Below are 17,478 nucleotides of genomic sequence, written 5' to 3' on the forward strand. Positions count from 1 at the left end.
GGAAAAAAAGAATGCCAAAGTTCATAGGAGCTTCGTATTTATTCTCATTAAAAGCAAAAAATACAGTGGCATGTATTAAACTAAAAGCACATATGCGTTAAATTTTAATTACATTGAATTAAAAACATGAACTCTACCGATTGAATTACAACATGAAAACTCCTACCTATAACATTAAATTCCAACATGAAAACTGTACCTTATAACATTGGCAAAACATTCTACATTATAACATCATTTTAATTGACAATATGAGCCCACAATATGAACCCGTTTTTAAAGTGACTGTCTCTCCGCCATCTTAAGATGAAAGCACTAACAGTAGGTCGTAAAGTAAATATAACCCCTCACAGAGTGAAACCCTCAACATGCCATCAAACCAACACACCTTACTTCTTCTCTATGTTTACAAATGATTTGCCATTTCTCTTACAAGAAGCTAAAATGACGATGTATTGCTGACGACTGCAGACTCCACACATCAGCACCAACAGCCAGGGAGCTCACGGAGACTCTTAGCAAGGACTTACAGAATACACTGGACTTAAATACATCTAAAAGCATTGTGTTTGGCTCAAACCTTTCTCTCTTAGACCTAAACCTCAACTGGGGTTGTTGCGTGAAGGGTGTGTATCCATTGAACAAGTTGAAGTTAACATGGTCAAGTCATATTGACTAAGTTGTTGTGAAGATGGAGAGAAGTTAACATGGTCAAGTCATATTGACTGAGTTGTTGTGAAGATGGAGAGAAGTTAACATGGTCAAGTCATATTGACTAAGTTGTTGTGAAGATGGAGAGAAGTTAACATGGTCAAGTCATATTGACTAAGTTGTTGTGAAGATGGAGAGAAGTTAACATGGTCAAGTCATATTGACTAAGTTGTTGTGAAGATGGAGAGAAGTTAACATGGTCAAGTCATATTGACTAAGTTGTTGTGAAGATGGAGAGAAGTTAACATGGTCAAGTCATATTGACTAAGTTGTTGTGAAGATGGGGAGAAGTTAACATGGTCAAGTTATATTGACTGAGTTGTTGTGAAGATGGAGAGAAGTTAACATGGTCAAGTCATATTGACTAAGTTGTTGTGTAGATGGAGAGAAGTTAACATGGTCAAGTCATATTGACTGAGTTGTTGTGAAGATGGGGAGAAGTTAACATGGTCAAGACATATTGACTGAGTTGTTGTGAAGATGGAGAGAAGTTAACATGGTCAAGTCATATTGACTGAGTTGTTGTGAAGATGGAGAGAAGTTAACATGGTCAAGTCATATTGACTGAGTTGTTGTGAAGATGGGGAGAAGTTAACATGGTCAAGTCATATTGACTGAGTTGTTGTGAAGATGGAGAGAAGTTAACATGGTCTAGTCATATTGACTAAGTTGTTGTGAAGATGGGGAGAAGTTAACATGGTCAAGTCATATTGACTGAGTTGTTGTGAAGATGGAGAGAAGTTAACATGGTCAAGTCATATTGACTGAGTTGTTGTGAAGATGGAGAGAAGTTAACATGGTCTAGTCATATTGACTAAGTTGTTGTGAAGATGGGGAGAAGTTAACATGGTCTAGTCATATTGACTAAGTTGTTGTTTAGATGGGGAGAAGTTAACATGGTCTAGTCATATTGACTAAGTTGTTGTGAAGATGGAGAGAGGTGTGTCTGTTATAAAAATATGTTCTGTGTTTCTGACACAAAGATCAACTGTACTAGTTGTCCAGACTCTGGTCTTGTCCCATCTTGATGACTGTCTACTCATATGATCAGGTGCAGAAAAGACCCAGCAAACCTGGCTCAAAATAAAGCAGCACGCCTTGCCCTTTAACTACACGCATATATAACTAACATCAACAACATGGATGATAGTCTTGTATGGTTGAGAGTTGAGGAGAAATGGACTACTTCTTGTCTTCAGAAATATTTGTGTGTTGAATTCACCACTTGTATAATGTATTTGTAATTACACTTCAGAACAGGAAGTATTCTGTTCCCTTGATTTATTCCACGTTGTTACGTTACGGCCTTATTCTAAAATTGATTAAATTGTTTATCATCAATCTACACTCAATACCCCATGATGAAAGAAAACCTGATAATTTAATTTTTTGTTGTTGTTGCAAATGTATACAAATAAAGTTTAAAAAATGACATATTTACATAACTATTCAGACCCTTTAAATCAGTACTTTTTTTGAAGCACCTTTGGCAGCGATTACAGCCTTGAGTTTTCTTGGGTATGACACCAACTTGTATTTGGAGAGTTTCCCCCATTCTTCTCTGCAGATCCTCTCAAGCTCTGTCAGGTTGGCTGGGGAGCGTCGCTGCACAGCTATTTTCAGGTCTCTCCAGAGATGTTAGATCGGGTTCAAGTCCGGTCTCTGGCTGGGCCACTCAAGGACATTCAGAGACTTGTCCCGAAGCCACTTCTGCGTCGTCTTGGCTGTGTGCTTAGGGTCATTGTCCTGTTGGAAGATGAACCATCGCCCCAGTCTGAGGTCCGGAGCAGGTTTTTATCAAGGATCTCTCTGTACCTTGCTCCGTTCATGTTTCCCTCGATCCTGACTAGTCTCCCAGTCCCTGCTGCTGAAAAACATCCCCACAGCATGATGCTTGTTTCTCATGGTCTAAGAGTCCTTTAGGTGCCTTTTGGCAAACTCTAAGCGGGCTGTCATGTGCCTTTTACTGAGGAGTGGCTTCCATCTGGACACTCTACCATAAAGGCCTGATTGGTGGAGTAGTGCAGAGATGGTTGTCCTTCTAGAAGGTTCTCCCATCTCCACAGAGGAACTGAGGAGCTCTGTCAGAGTGACCATCGTGTTCTTGGTCACCGCCCTGGCCAAGGTCCTTCTCCCCCGGGGTCTGAATACTTTCCAAATACACTGTAGATACCCCAGCAGACACACCACGGAGTTTATTCACGGTACCAAAACCGTGAAGAATGGGGATCCAAAATCCTGTGGCTAAATGGGGATCCTAATAAACTAAACTCACAGCAGACCACACATCTATAATGTCTCTCTCTCCAGTGTGTGTTCGCTGATGCATCTTCAACTGTGAGTATCAGTCAGGTAATCCGCTCGAGCAAAACTCTTCCCTCATTGATCACAGCCCTCTCCCCTGTGTGTTAGCATGTGTCTAGTCAGTTGTGTAATGCCTGACGGAAAACTGTTTCCACATATAGCACAGAGGTTTGGTTTCTCTCCTGAGATTTCAAAAAAGCCTTATGTTGGTGTAACTCTATCCACACAGAGCATTGGAAAGGCTTCTCTCCAGTGTGTGTGTTAGCTTGTGTAAAGTCAGTGGGCGGATTGGATCATGCTAAGCCACGCCCCCCCCCCCGTCTATGGCCCGTGACGTAAAACGGGCGAAAGCGTTGGAGGAGCGCCCTTCTGAAATGTAACAGTAATCTGCATCGCTCGGTCATGTTGTCAACAAGCCACCACGGTGCATCAGAAACATACATATCTTCTCCATAAAACATCAAATGAGTTTTCATTGAGAAGGCAGATAAGATGATTTTATCAAAAGCAATCACTTCTTGCTTTTGAAAAAAAAAAAGAATCACAGTCATTACTTCACGAGCTTAAATCTATGTCACTTTTGTTTTGAGCCGACTTTGCCATGGGCTTTCCTGGTTCCAAAACGAACGCAATCCACCTTTCACCAGATGCAAACACTTCGTACCGAGGCAACCCAGGCGAGATGATCGAATCCCCTCATTGATCAAAGCTTCTATAAGATTTATCTCCCGTGTGTGTTCTCTTGTGCCTTGTCAGTTGTACCGTTTGACGGAAACCCTTTCCACATACAGTACAGACATATGGTTTCTCTCCTGTGTGAATTCTCTGGTGTATAGTCAGTGTTCCTAAGGTAGTGAAACTCTTCCCACATTGATCACAGACATATGGTTTCTCTCCTGTATGTGTTCGTTTGTGTTCAGTCAGGGAACCAGCTTCAGCAAAACTCTTCTCACATTGATCACAATTATATGGTTTCTCTCCTGTGTGTGTTCGCTTGTGTATAGTCAGTTGTCCTGACTGACGGAAACTCTTTTCACATACAGCACAGACATAAGGTTTCTCTCCTGTGTGAATTCTCTGGTGTATAGTCAGTGCTCCTAAGGTAGTGAAACTCTTCCCACATTGATCACAGACATAAGATTTCCATCCTGTGTGTGTTCGCTTGTGTTCAGTCCTGGAATCTGCTCGAGCAAAACTCTTCCCACATTGATCACAGCGAAAAGATTTCTCTCCAGTGTGTATTACCTTGTGTTTAGTCAGTTGCCCTGGCTGACGGAAACTCTTCCCACATTGATCACAGCCATATGGTTTCTCTCCTGTGTGTATTCTCTGGTGTCTCTTTAGGTCTCCTAAATGTGGGAAACTTTTCTCACATACATCACAGCTATAAGGTCGCTGGATCTCTTTCAACCCTGGAGTCTTCCCAGATGATAAGACCCTCCCACTGAGCGAGCGACCGTTAGGGTTGTCCCCTGTGAAACAAAGACATGAAGTTAAGGTTCCTCACATGTACCAAAGTATTTCACAATGAACTAGTGTTTAAGTATCTTCCCCATCCAACACAGATGAGCTGCTATACAACACTGAATAGTTACGTTCAGGAAATATGGCTCAATAAATAAATATTTACCAATCAATGAACTGTTACAGAAGCAGACTGTAGTCTAATACACACCATTGTTCCTACTTGATGACATCGAATCTGAATCTCCCTCTTCATCATTGTTCTCCACGTTCCATTCTTCATCGCAGTCTGTAGCATCATCATCATCATCATCATCATCATCATCATCAGACTGGCTGGGACTCATGGGTGCCACACTAGATTCTTCCTGTATCTTTCTGATGTCATCTTTCAGTCGGAGTAACCAAGACATTCCCTGCTCCTCCGATTTGACCGAATCTGCATTTACCCACATTTCCTCCATGATTTTACGTCGCAACGAGCGATGGTTCTTTCCTGTAACTTGGGAGCCATCTATTCCACAGCGGTTACACAGGTATCGTAAATGATCCTCCGTTAGAGGGTGTAAACTCTGTTCAATTTCTTCCAGCAATGCTTCCTTCTCTCCACTCATGTTGTCCTGCTGGTGGGAACAATGACAATGCCGTCAATGGCAAGACAGCAGGAAGCCCATACACTTTAGATGACCTGTAGAAGAAGAAGACAGCAGTTAGTCCATACACTTTAGATGACCTGTAGTAGAAGAAGACGGCAGGAAGTCCATACACTTTAGATGACCTGTAGTAGAAGACAGCATGAATTCCATACACTTTAGATGACCCGTAGAAGAAGAAGACAGCAGGAAGTCTATACACTTTAGATGACCTGTAGAAGAAGAAGACGGAAGGAAGTCCATACACTTTAGATGACCTGTAGTAGAAGAAGACGGCAGGAAGTCCATACACTTTAGATGACCTGTAGTAGAAGAAGACAGCAGGAAGCCCATACACTTTAGATGACCTGTAGAAGAAGAAGACAGCAGTTAGTCCATACACTTTAGATGACCTGTAGTAGAAGAAGACGGCAGGAAGTCCATACACTTTAGATGACCTGTAGTAGAAGAAGACAGCATGAATTCCATACACTTTAGATGACCTGTAGAAGAAGAAGACAGCAGGAAGTCCATACACTTTAGATGACCTGTAGTAGAAGAAGACGGCAGGAAGTCCATACACTTTAGATGACCTGTAGTAGAAGAAGACAGCATGAATTCCATACACTTTAGATGACCTGTAGTAGAAGAAGACGGCAGGAAGTCCATACACTTTAGATGACCTGTAGTAGAAGAAGACAGCATGAATTCCATACACTTTAGATGACCTGTAGAAGAAGAAGACAGCAGGAAGTCCATACACTTTAGATGACCTGTAGTAGAAGAAGACGGCAGGAAGTCCATACACTTTAGATGACCTGTAGTAGAAGAAGACAGCAGGAGGTCCATACACTTTAGATGACCCGTAGAAGAAGAAGACAGCAGGAAGTCTATACACTTTAGATGACCTGTAGAAGAAGAAGACGGAAGGAAGTCCATACACTTTAGATGACCTGTAGTAGAAGAAGACAGCATGAAGTCCATACACTTTAGATGACCTGTAGAAGAAGAAGACAGCAGGAAGTCCATACACTTTAGATGACCTGTAGAAGAAGAAGACAGCAGGAAGTCCATACACTTTAGATGACCTGTAGAAGAAGAAGACAGCAGGAAGTCCATACACTTTAGATGACCTGTAGAAGAAGAAGACAGCAGGAAGTCCATACACTTTAGATGACCTGTAGAAGAAGAAGACAGCAGGAAGTCCATACACTTTAGATGACCTGTAGAAGAAGAAGATAGCAGGAAGTCCATACACTTTAGATGACCTGTAGTAGAAGAAGACAGCAGGAAGTCCAAGTCCTTTTTTAAAAAAGGTAGTATTTTAGCAAAATACAAGTAATCTGAACAAGTGTGATGTGTGTGTGTGTGTGTGTGTGACGTGTGTGTGTCGTGTGTGTGTGTAGAGAGGAATGTCTTGGTCTTCAACAAAATCACAACTAATTTCAGCATATTGATGAATTTGGACACTTAAAACCTCTGATTAATGATTCATTAACGAGACGTGGTCTATAGCGTTGGGGATACGGTCCAATGACTGTAGCCCACCTGCTAACACTTGGCCTGTTGTTTTATGGCACAATCATACATTTTATTTTGCGTGCCGGGCCCGACATGAACGCTGGGCCCGTAAAAAACGTGTCAGTCAGGCCAGTGGATCTCATCAGTCACTCGCACGACAGGGCCAGTAACTTCTCCGCTCATTTTTGCATTCCAGTTCAACATTTTCCTGCTCTGACGCAGTCTACCTTTGAAGACTACACACGTAAATGTCATGCTATTTGTAGTTGAGCAATATGATTGGCCGTTCATTCAAGCACCACCATAATCCCACGAGTCACAACTTCTGGAGCAGAGTACACGAGTTGATGCCTCCACACAGCACACGCCAGCTGTCTTCTGGAGCTCCACATTGATCTGGTACTCCCTGTATATAGCTCCACATTGATCTGGTACTCCCTGTATATAGCTCCACATTGATCTGGTACTCCCTGTATATAGCTCCACATTGATCTGGTACTCCCTGTATATAGCTCCACATTGATCTGGTACTCCCTGTATATAGCTCCACATTGATCTGGTACTCCCTGTATATAGCTCCACATTGATGTGGTACTGGTACTCCCTGTATATAGCTCCACATTGATCTGGTACTCCCTGTTTATAGCTCCACATTGATCTGGTACTGGTACTCCCTGTATATAGCTCCACATTGATCTGGTACTCCCTGTATATAGCTCCACATTGATCTGGTACTCCCTGTATATAGCTCCACATTGATCTGGTACTCCCTGTATATAGCTCCACATTGATCTGGTACTCCCTGTATATAGCTCCACATTGATCTGGTACTGGTACTCCCTGTATATAGCTCCACATTGATCTGGTACTGGTACTCCCTGTATATAGCTCCACATTGATCTGGTACTGGTACTCCCTGTATATAGCTCCACATTGATCTGGTACTGGTACTCCCTGTATATAGCTCCACATTGATCTGGTACTCCCTGTATATAGCTCCACATTGATCTGGTACTCCCTGTATATAGCTCCACATTGATCTGGTACTCCCTGTATATAGCTCCACATTGATCTGGTACTCCCTGTATATAGCTCCACATTGATCTGGTACTCCCTGTATATAGCTCCACATTGATCTGGTACTCCCTGTATATAGCTCCACATTGATGTGGTACTGGTACTCCCTGTATATAGCTCCACATTGATCTGGTACTCCCTGTTTATAGCTCCACATTGATCTGGTACTGGTACTCCCTGTATATAGCTCCACATTGATCTGGTACTCCCTGTATATAGCTCCACATTGATCTGGTACTCCCTGTATATAGCTCCACATTGATCTGGTACTCCCTGTATATAGCTCCACATCGATCTGGTACTCCCTGTATATAGCTCCACATTGATGTGGTACTGGTACTCCCTGTATATAGCTCCACATTGATCTGGTACTCCCTGTTTATAGCTCCACATTGATCTGGTACTGGTACTCCCTGTATATAGCTCCACATTGATCTGGTACTCCCTGTATATAGCTCCACATTGATCTGGTACTCCCTGTATATAGCTCCACATTGATCTGGTACTCCCTGTATATAGCTCCACATCGATCTGGTACTCCCTGTATATAGCTCCACATTGATCTGGTACTGGTACTCCCTGTATATAGCTCCACATTGATCTGGTACTGGTACTCCCTGTATATAGCTCCACATTGATCTGGTACTCCCTGTATATAGCTCCACATTGATCTGGTACTTCCTGTATATAGCTCCACATTGATGTGGTACTGGTACTCCCTGTATATAGCTCCACATTGATCTGGTACTCCCTGTATATAGCTGCACATTGATCTGGTACTCCCTGTATATAGCTCCACATTGATCTGGTACTTCCTGTATATAGCTCCACATTGATGTGGTACTGGTACTCCCTGTATATAGCTCCACATTGATCTGGTACTCCCTGTATATAGCTGCACATTGATCTGGTACTCCCTGTATATAGCTCCACATTGATCTGGTACTTCCTGTATATAGCTCCACATCGATCTGGTACTCCCTGTATATAGCGCAATTCTTGTGTATTGTATTTTATTCCTCATGTTACTATTTTATTTTTAAATTAAAGTCTACACCAGTTGTAATTGCCACGTGACAAATAAAATGTGTTTTGATTGTTCAATTCATACCTACATTGCTCTACTCTTACAGAAATCCTTTAAAGGCCCAGTGCAGAATAAAAATGTTCCTGTGTTTTATCTCATATCATACAACAGTTGATGAAATTAACACTGTAAAACGTGTGAAAAAAATGTGATCAGAGTTATTCCCTGATAGTTGCAAATAGAAAATATAATCTGGCTTTAAAATGTACCAGAGGCCAACAAAATACGATTTGTTTTCACAAAACAAGCTCTAATTTACCCACCAAAATGATATTGATGATATTTAGTGAAATCGTGCAAATGAGTTTGTCTTGCTTAACATTAGCGTCTTGGGGCTATCAGTCTCCTGATCTAAAGAAGGGAACTCAGATCTCGACTAATGACGTCATTTCAACATGGCCGCAACCAAATCAATTACAAAACTCTGCTGCTATTTTTGCAGCTATTCAGAACGTAGTTTAAAGGCGACATGCAAATTGAACTGTATGGTTGATTTGAGCTAATCGTCTTTTTAAAACAGGTCATTATCAGACTAACGTTCACCGACAAAGTTGGGCGGGAACTTTTGGGGGTAATAGTCGGTCCCAGCCCCATTAGCCAGGATTAGGCGGTCGACAAGTGTGGCTAATTGATGAAGGCGGTATATTCTGAGCTAAACTGAACAAGACGCACCTCCAACAACACATAACAGCTCACATAATTCTGCCCAAAAACAATGACATTTTCTGTCACCCAAGTGGCATATGGGCTATTTAAGTGAGCGCTGAAGTCACCCCATGATAAGCAGTGCCCATTTTTCTTACACAGTACCAGTCAAAAGTTTAAAAACACCTACTCATGCAAGGGTTTTTCTTTATTTTGACTATTGATTTGTTTAACACCTTTTTGGTTACTACATAATTCCATATGTGTTATTTCATAGTTTTGATGACTTCACCATTATTCTATAATGTAGAAAAAAATTGTCAAAATAAAGAAAAACCCTGGAATGGGTAGGTGTGTCTAAACTTTTGACTGATACTGTATGTAGATAGATTTTCTTATTTTCTTTAAAACAACAATACAAATGGCTGCACACATCAGAGGGTCAGAGGGTGTTCTGGTCAGAGGGTGTTCTGGTCAGTGGGTGTTCTGGTCAGTGGGTGTTCTGGTCAGTGGGTGTTCTGGTCAGTGGGTGTTCTGGTCAGTGGGTGTTCTGGTCAGTGGGTGTTCTGGTCAGTGGGTGTTCTGGTCAGTGGGTGTTCTGGTCAGACGGTGCTCTGGTCAGTGGGTGTTCTGGTCAGAGGGTGCTCTGGTCAGAGGGTGCTCTGGTCAGAGGGTGCTCTGGTCAGTGGGTGCTCTGGTCAGTGGGTGCTCTGGTCAGTGGGTGCTCTGGTCAGTGGGTGCTCTGGTCAGTGGGTGCTCGTGCCCCCACTCGCCCAGAGACATCGGCAAGGTCCCGCCCAGGCCCAAAGGGATTTTTCAAGGGCGGGACTTGGTACGCCCAGGCGGGCATGGATGTGAGCGCACCCATAACTACCAGGACAAGCAGACACACCGGTCACAGCATGAATCTACCAGGACCAGCAGACACACCACTCACAGCATGAATCTACCAGGACCAGCAGTCACACCGCTCACAGCATGAATCTACCAGGACCAGCAGACACACCACTCACAGCATGAATCTACCAGGACCAGCAGTCACACCGCTCACAGCATGAATCTACCAGGACCAGCAGACACACCTCTCACAGCATGAATCTACCAGGACCAGCAGACACACCACTCACAGCATGAATCTACCAGGACCAGCAGACACACCGGTCACAGCATGAATCTACCAGGACCAGCAGTCACACCTCTCACAGCATGAATCTACCAGGACCAGCAGTCACACCTCTCACAGCATGAATCTACCAGGACCAGCAGACACACCGGTCACAGCATGAATCTACCAGGACCAGCAGACACACCGCTCACAGCATGAATCTACCAGGACCAGCAGACACACCACTCACAGCATGAATCTACCAGTGTAACAGTATAACTTTAGACCGTCCCCCTCGCCCCGACCCGGGCGCGAACCAGGGACCCTCTGCACACATCAACAACAGTCACCCACGAAGCGTCGTTACCCATCGCTCCACAAAAGCCGCGGACCTTACAGTGCAAGGGGAACCACTACTTCAAGGTCTCAAAGCGAGTGACGTAACCGACTGAAAGGCTGCTAGCTCGCACCACCGCTAACTAGCTAGCCATTTCACATCCGTTACACCAGGACCAGTAGACACACCACTCACAGCATGAAACTACCAGGACCAGCAGTCACACCACTCACAGCATGAATCTACCAGGACCAGAAGACACCACTCACAGCATGAATCTACCAGGACCAGAAGACACCACTCACAGCATGAATCTACCAGGACCAGAAGACACCACTCACAGCATGAATCTACCAGGACCAGCAGACACACCGCTCACAGCATGAATCTACCAGGACCAGCAGACACACCTCTCACAGCCTGAATCTACCAGGACCAGAAGACACCACTCACAGCATGAATCTACCAGGACCAGAAGTCACACCGGTCACAGCATGAATCTATCAGGACCAGAAGACACACCACTCACAGCATGAATCTACCAGGACCAGAAGACACACAACTCACAGCATGAATCTACCAGGACCAGAAGTCACACCACTCACAGCATGAATCTACCAGGACCAGCAGACACACCGGTCACAGCATGAATCTACCAGGACCAGAAGACACAACGCTCACAGCATGAATCTACCAGGACCAGCAGACACCGGTCACAGCATGAATCTACCAGGACCAGCAGACACCGGTCACAGCATGAATCTACCAGGACCAGCAGACACCGGTCACAGCATGAAACACAAAACATAAATAGCTAAATATAAAACATACAATAATCCCATTCCCACCCCCACCCCTGATTGGAGGACATCCATAATCCCATCCTTACCCTCACCCCTGATTGGAGGATCTAAATAACCCCACCCTCACATCCGATTGGAGGACCTCAAACATTTATACTGTACACTTGCGTATATAATTTTTCCAACAATAATTAATTCCACCCTTCAGACAGCATCAGAACCAACCTTTCCCAGTAAATCATCCTTCTACCATTTCCTCTCGCAATATATCCTTCCATTCTCCCATGGTGTCTCACTAGGGACTTGAACCCCGCCATCTGCAATATTTCTGACCAAACGTCCCCAAAAAATAAACATTTAACCCAAGAGCACAATGATATTTCCTGTTGACTGACGGTGGTCCTTCAAGTCTCCCAGCAACACAGTGAGCAGGTCCAACAACACCCTGATATTATTCCTGAACCTGACTCCAGAAACTACACACCTACTGGACAGTAGGGCTGGGCGATATATCACATTAAATTGTATTTATTCTAATGTATGTTTCTGCGAAAGATTACAAGTGCCTGTATTGCAGAATCAAGTTCATGTCCTCTTGTTCTCATCCTGTCTTTTTGGTCCTTCTCTACTGTGTGCACTTTCCCCATTTACATCAGATATCTGTATATAATGACGAAATGCTCACGTCTCCTCCCTAACAACAGGAGTTGTTGTCCCAAAGTGAAGACAGGCGACAAGCTTAGGTTCAAAATAAGCACATAGAAACACATTGGGCTTATTTTGGTCGAGAGTGAAACCTCTCTCTGGACCTCTTTCTCCCAAGTCCCTCCCACTCACAACAACAAAGATGAGAGATCACTTCTTCGTCGCTGACAAAGCAGTTCCAACTCGCTGTTTGGTCCAACACTCGGTCATATGGACACTGAAACACATGGAGACATTATGTTACTGTGATAGAGGAAAAGTTGACCTCTCTAACCCTGTTCGTGTTACAACTCCTCACATTTCAAGCAGATCAGACACTATTATGTTACTGTGATAGAGGGGAAGTTGACCTCTCTAACCCTGTTTGTGTTACAACTCCTCACATTTCAAGCAGATCAGACACTACTAAAACAGATGCAAAACTGCTCATTTTGTCGCGAGCGCTTTACAGTACCACGTACCGCTAGCAGCATTTCAGTCAAATAAAGACTTATACTCGCTGTTTAGTCTGTGTTTTATGAATGTGCAATAAGAATAAAACAATTATATAAGGAATTGGCAAATCGTTCTCATTCTGAGAGAAGGTAGGCCACTTGATTTCAACATGTGAACAAAGTGGACAGGCTAGCATGCTGTTCAAACAGCTGGAGACTGACTGAAAGGCTGTGTTCATAACAATTCAACTGTTCTGCCTTGTTAGCAAATAGATTCAAAACCTGTAAATATAAATATGAGCTGGCTACTCACTACTAGCACGTGGGCTTTGTGCTGGAGAGATTGTTTATGAGACCAGTGTTAATGTTCTATAATGCCTGCTACATTATTAGTGAATGTGCATGGTTCAAGCTAAAGTTATAACAAAAAAGGGAATTTGTATAGACAGACCTGAAAGCCAGATCAGTGATAGCAAAAAAAAAAAAAAATATATATATATATATATATATATATATTGATTAAATGATTAGTGGGTCTTATGGTTGTCGAAGGCATATATTCAGTCTTGGTATAATTTCACAAGCTCGGGATTGATTAGATGATTGCTGACCGTTTTTAAATGCAGTGTATTTTACCTTGAACATTATACAACAACACTTATTTGGAGAATAACATTTCAAAATATCAAGATAAATCGTAAATCGCCAATAAATTTGAACATAAATGGAGATATGAGTATTGAGCCATATCACCCAGCCCTAAAGGACAGGACCAAAGAGACATGCTATTGAGCCATACTGCCCAACCCTTAAGGACAGGACCAAAGAGACACGCTATTGAGCCATACTGCCCAGCCCTAAAGGACAGTACCAAAGAGACACGCTATTGAGCCATATCACCCAGCCCTAAAGGACAGTGCCAAAGAGACACGCTATTGAGCCATATCACCCAGCCCTAAAGTACAGTACCAAAGAGACACGCTATTGAGCCATATCACCCAGCCCTAAAGGACAGGACCAAAGAGACACGCTATTGAGCCATACTGCCCAGCCCTAAAGGACAGTACCAAAGAGACACGCTATTGAGCCAAACTGCCCAGCCCTAAAGGACAATACCAAAGAGACACGCTATTGATTCTGTGTCCGCATGGCAGACTCTGCACCGGTCTGTCTGTTCAAAACTCCATATATACACTGAGAATTATTTCCGGAGAGAATTTTACATCATAACTTATACTTAAAAGAACGAATTGATGCATCTATTGTTGTTTCGTATAATAGCTCAAACCCGTTGCCATGGTATTGGGACATCGAAGATCTGTTTTATGCGGCTTAGTTGTGAAACTGACACATTTTAAGATTTATAATGAGTAATTTATTTACATTTACATTACATTTAAGTAATTTAGCAGACGCTCTTATCCAGAGCGACTTACAAATTGGTGCATTCACCTAATGACATCCAGATTTATGATTCTTACTGGTGGCAGACAAACTAATAAATTATTTTCGCCAAATATTTAGCTGGTCCGTGCTTCTCCATTGTGCTGTTAGAGAGATGCACCGCTATGGCGCTCCATCAACGTTCCGTCAAAAAATAATCTACATAAATCTATGACAATGTCGTGAAACACACTTTTTACATCATGCATGCACGCTTCTCCGATCAAATAGTCTAAACAAAATTGAGGCAATAAAAAAAGCTATTCAGTGTGAATGACATTTTAACAAATACTACATCCTAAAAATCAGGCTACCCACACCTGCTGTCCAGGAGTCCCACCCTGCGGGCTAAATCATGATAATCAGTGATTACAAGTTTATATTCCTTAATGGTTTTTGACGAACTGATCAGAGCAAAAAAAATACAATAGTTGAGCATTTCCTGCTGTGTAAATAGATTGACTCATTGCAAATAGGCTCACTGATAAAAATTGGGTAGCTGATATTCAGAGCTTAAACAGCCAAAATGATTAGTCACAGGAATCAGGACTAATAACACAATGGAAATGTATGTTTTACAAACGGTACCACGCAGACACTGACTACACTATTCTAGTTTTGGAGGGCGGCTTTTTTGTTGTCGTCTCGTCTAGGGCGGCAGAATGGCCAGGGCCGGGCCTACACTGCCGTGTTTGTTCACGAACCACTAAACTGGAATTATTGACGATATCGTCATATCTAGACTGTCAACATTCGTCGCTCTTAAGTGCACAAAAATATTAATCCACCTACAGCTGTTGTTGAACAGAAGCTAGCTATTTAACTCACCAAATTCCTTGTAGAAAAGCCAGCTAGCTAGCAAGCTAACGTAGCTAGCAAGTCCCTGTCCTCCTTTTTTTCCACGTGGAAAATGAGGTAGCTAGCTAGCTTTATCTCGTCGGTTTGGGCTAATGATCCTTTATGACTTTCAAACAAAGTTGTCCTGTGGCTGTTGCATTTTGGAGATTGAAAATAGGATATATTTATAGTAGGCTACAAGCACGAACGTTTCAGCTACTCTCTTGCAAGGTAGCAACTTCCGCTTTGACTGGCATTGTTGTTGTTCTTCTTCTTCGACGTTATGGCGGTCCGCAAACAAGTGTTAGGTGCATGCCGCCACCTACTGTACGAGTGGTAAACGATAGAAGGAAAAAAACTCAATTGTTGGAAAATAAACATTAAAAACCTATCCTACTCCGTCTGTCACAGTCCAATTCAAGTCACATCCTGACAACGGCTCAGTGGCCTGTGAGGACAGAACATTCTGTGATAGGATTTCTTGCAAGGCCTCGGCTGTAAACTCCAGAGTCACAAAAGAACGTTCTGTATGCCCTAACAATGACTAAAATGTTCTCTGATTTCTTCTTTGTTATGTCTTGCGTAGTTTATGAGGAGGCACTAAATGCTACAAAGACCAACTTTTTCACGTGCAATATATCAGGATCCCTTGGTTGCCGAGAAACATTCACTGGTGCAGGCTCTATTACCATTGCGTCTTCAACGCCACTCGCCCCTTCCACTCTTCTCACCGCCTCCAGATAGGAGACACACTGGACATCCCTCACTCTTGCCACCTCTGACTCCTTCCCCCTAACTGGACAATCCGGGAAATGAAGGTGAATGTTCGCCCTTTACAGTTGTAGCATTACCTCAGCTGGCATACGATATTCTTCCCGTTTGCATACACTTGACACGTGACCAAATCTTTTTGCATTTATGACACTAGAGGGGTTTGTGCACAAAAGCTCTTACAGGATATATCACAAATCCTAACTTTACATGAGAAGGGAGAGACTTTTCATCGAAGAACAGTAGTATGGATGAAGTCAATTTCCTTACTCCATCCACCATACCCGTCAGTTGACGTGCACCAATCACTTCACCTACTTCCTCGGCTGGGTAGCCTAGTGGTTAGAGCTTTGAACTAATAACCAAAAGGTTGCAAGATCGAATCCCCGAGCTGACAAGGTAAAAATCTGTCGTTCTGCCCCTGAACAAGGCACTGTTAAACCTTCTGTTCCTAGGCTGTCATTGAAAATAAGAATTTGTTCTTAACTGACTTGCCTAGTTAAATAAGAATTAATAATCTGCATGCGCAACCCTAGAGATAACCTCGTTGACAGGCACCCTGCGTTGGAAATCCGTGCACAAAACATTACATTCAAATGTCTTTTTGAGGCGCAAAGCACACTTCTTCTGCCCCAGAGGACACACCAAAATAATCTGAATAAGCCCTAGGAGGACATTCCCCCGTTGACCTAGTAACACTCTCTTCCAGATCTATCAAAAAGGCTCTGATCTTACATTTAGCCTCACCTCTTCCCAGTGGAGCCCGAAGATCTATTGCATCATGTTTTAGCGCCCTTTTTTTGGCTATTTTAATTTGGACACTATTGCATTTGAAGAGATTTAATTTGGCAAAGTGTCAAATAAACAATTTAGCTGTTTCATAAAAGCCAACTCACTGACCTAAAACAGGATAAGCCTGTTACCTTTTAAGGTAACATCTCTACCAAGAGAACTTAACAAGAACTGTGCTATTAACAAAAGTAATGTACATGTATAAATGTCATGGGCATTAATGATAAGAATAAATAAAAAGGGGGGACTGGGTGGTGTCAGAGCCGTATTACTGTACTGTTGAGTTGGTCCAGTGCAGTTCTGTCTGAACGTTCTGAGAGCTCCTCCTTCTCCCAGTGTAGTTCTGTCTGAACGTTCTGAGAGCTCCTCCTTCTCCCAGTGTAGTTCTGTCTGAACGTTCTGAGAGCTCCTCCTTCTCCCAGTGTAGTTCTGTCTGAACGTTCTGAGAGCTCCTCCTTCTCCCAGTGTAGTTCTGTCTGAACGTTCTGAGAGCTCCTCCTTCTCCCAGTGTAGTTCTGTCTGAACGTTCTGAGAGCTCCTCCTTCTCCCAGTGTAGTTCTGTCTAAACGTTCTGAGAGCTCCTCCTTCTCCCAGTGTAGTTCTGTCTGAACGTTCTGAGAGCTCCTCCTTCTCCCAGTGTAGTTCTGTCTGAACGTTCTGAGAGCTCCTCCTTCTCCCAGTGTAGTTCTGTCTGAACGTTCTGAGAGCTCCTCCTTCTCCCAGTGTAGTTCTGTCTGAACGTTCTGGGAGCTCCTCCTTCTCCCAGTGTAGTTCTGTCTGAACGTTCTGAGAGCTCCTCCTTCTCCCAGT

General features: G+C 43.1%; 1 protein-coding gene across 3 annotated transcripts; it reads right to left on the reverse strand.

The window, feature by feature from the left end:
• Positions 1-20: 20 nt before the first annotated feature.
• On the reverse strand, positions 21-17,293 carry LOC129843493 (zinc finger and SCAN domain-containing protein 12-like). 3 transcript variants are annotated; one of them, XM_055912240.1, is made up of 4 exons: positions 15,097-17,293; positions 12,524-12,608; positions 4,691-5,167; positions 21-4,487 (listed from the first exon to the last, which is right to left on the reverse strand). In XM_055912240.1, the coding sequence occupies exons 3-4, from the start codon at positions 5,091-5,093 to the stop codon at positions 3,712-3,714; spliced, it is 1,179 nt and encodes a 392-aa protein (XP_055768215.1). In that variant the 5' UTR covers positions 5,094-5,167; positions 12,524-12,608; positions 15,097-17,293; the 3' UTR covers positions 21-3,711. The 3 variants fall into 3 exon arrangements, with proteins under 3 accessions (XP_055768215.1, XP_055768216.1, XP_055768214.1); XM_055912241.1 differs by lacking the exon at positions 12,524-12,608 and having other exon boundaries at positions 4,691-5,102; XM_055912239.1 differs by lacking the exon at positions 12,524-12,608.
• Between the last annotated feature and the right edge of the window lie 185 nt (positions 17,294-17,478).

This window comes from Salvelinus fontinalis, unplaced genomic scaffold, assembly GCF_029448725.1.
Source record: "Salvelinus fontinalis isolate EN_2023a unplaced genomic scaffold, ASM2944872v1 scaffold_0144, whole genome shotgun sequence".
Taxonomy (NCBI): Eukaryota; Metazoa; Chordata; class Actinopteri; order Salmoniformes; family Salmonidae; genus Salvelinus; species Salvelinus fontinalis.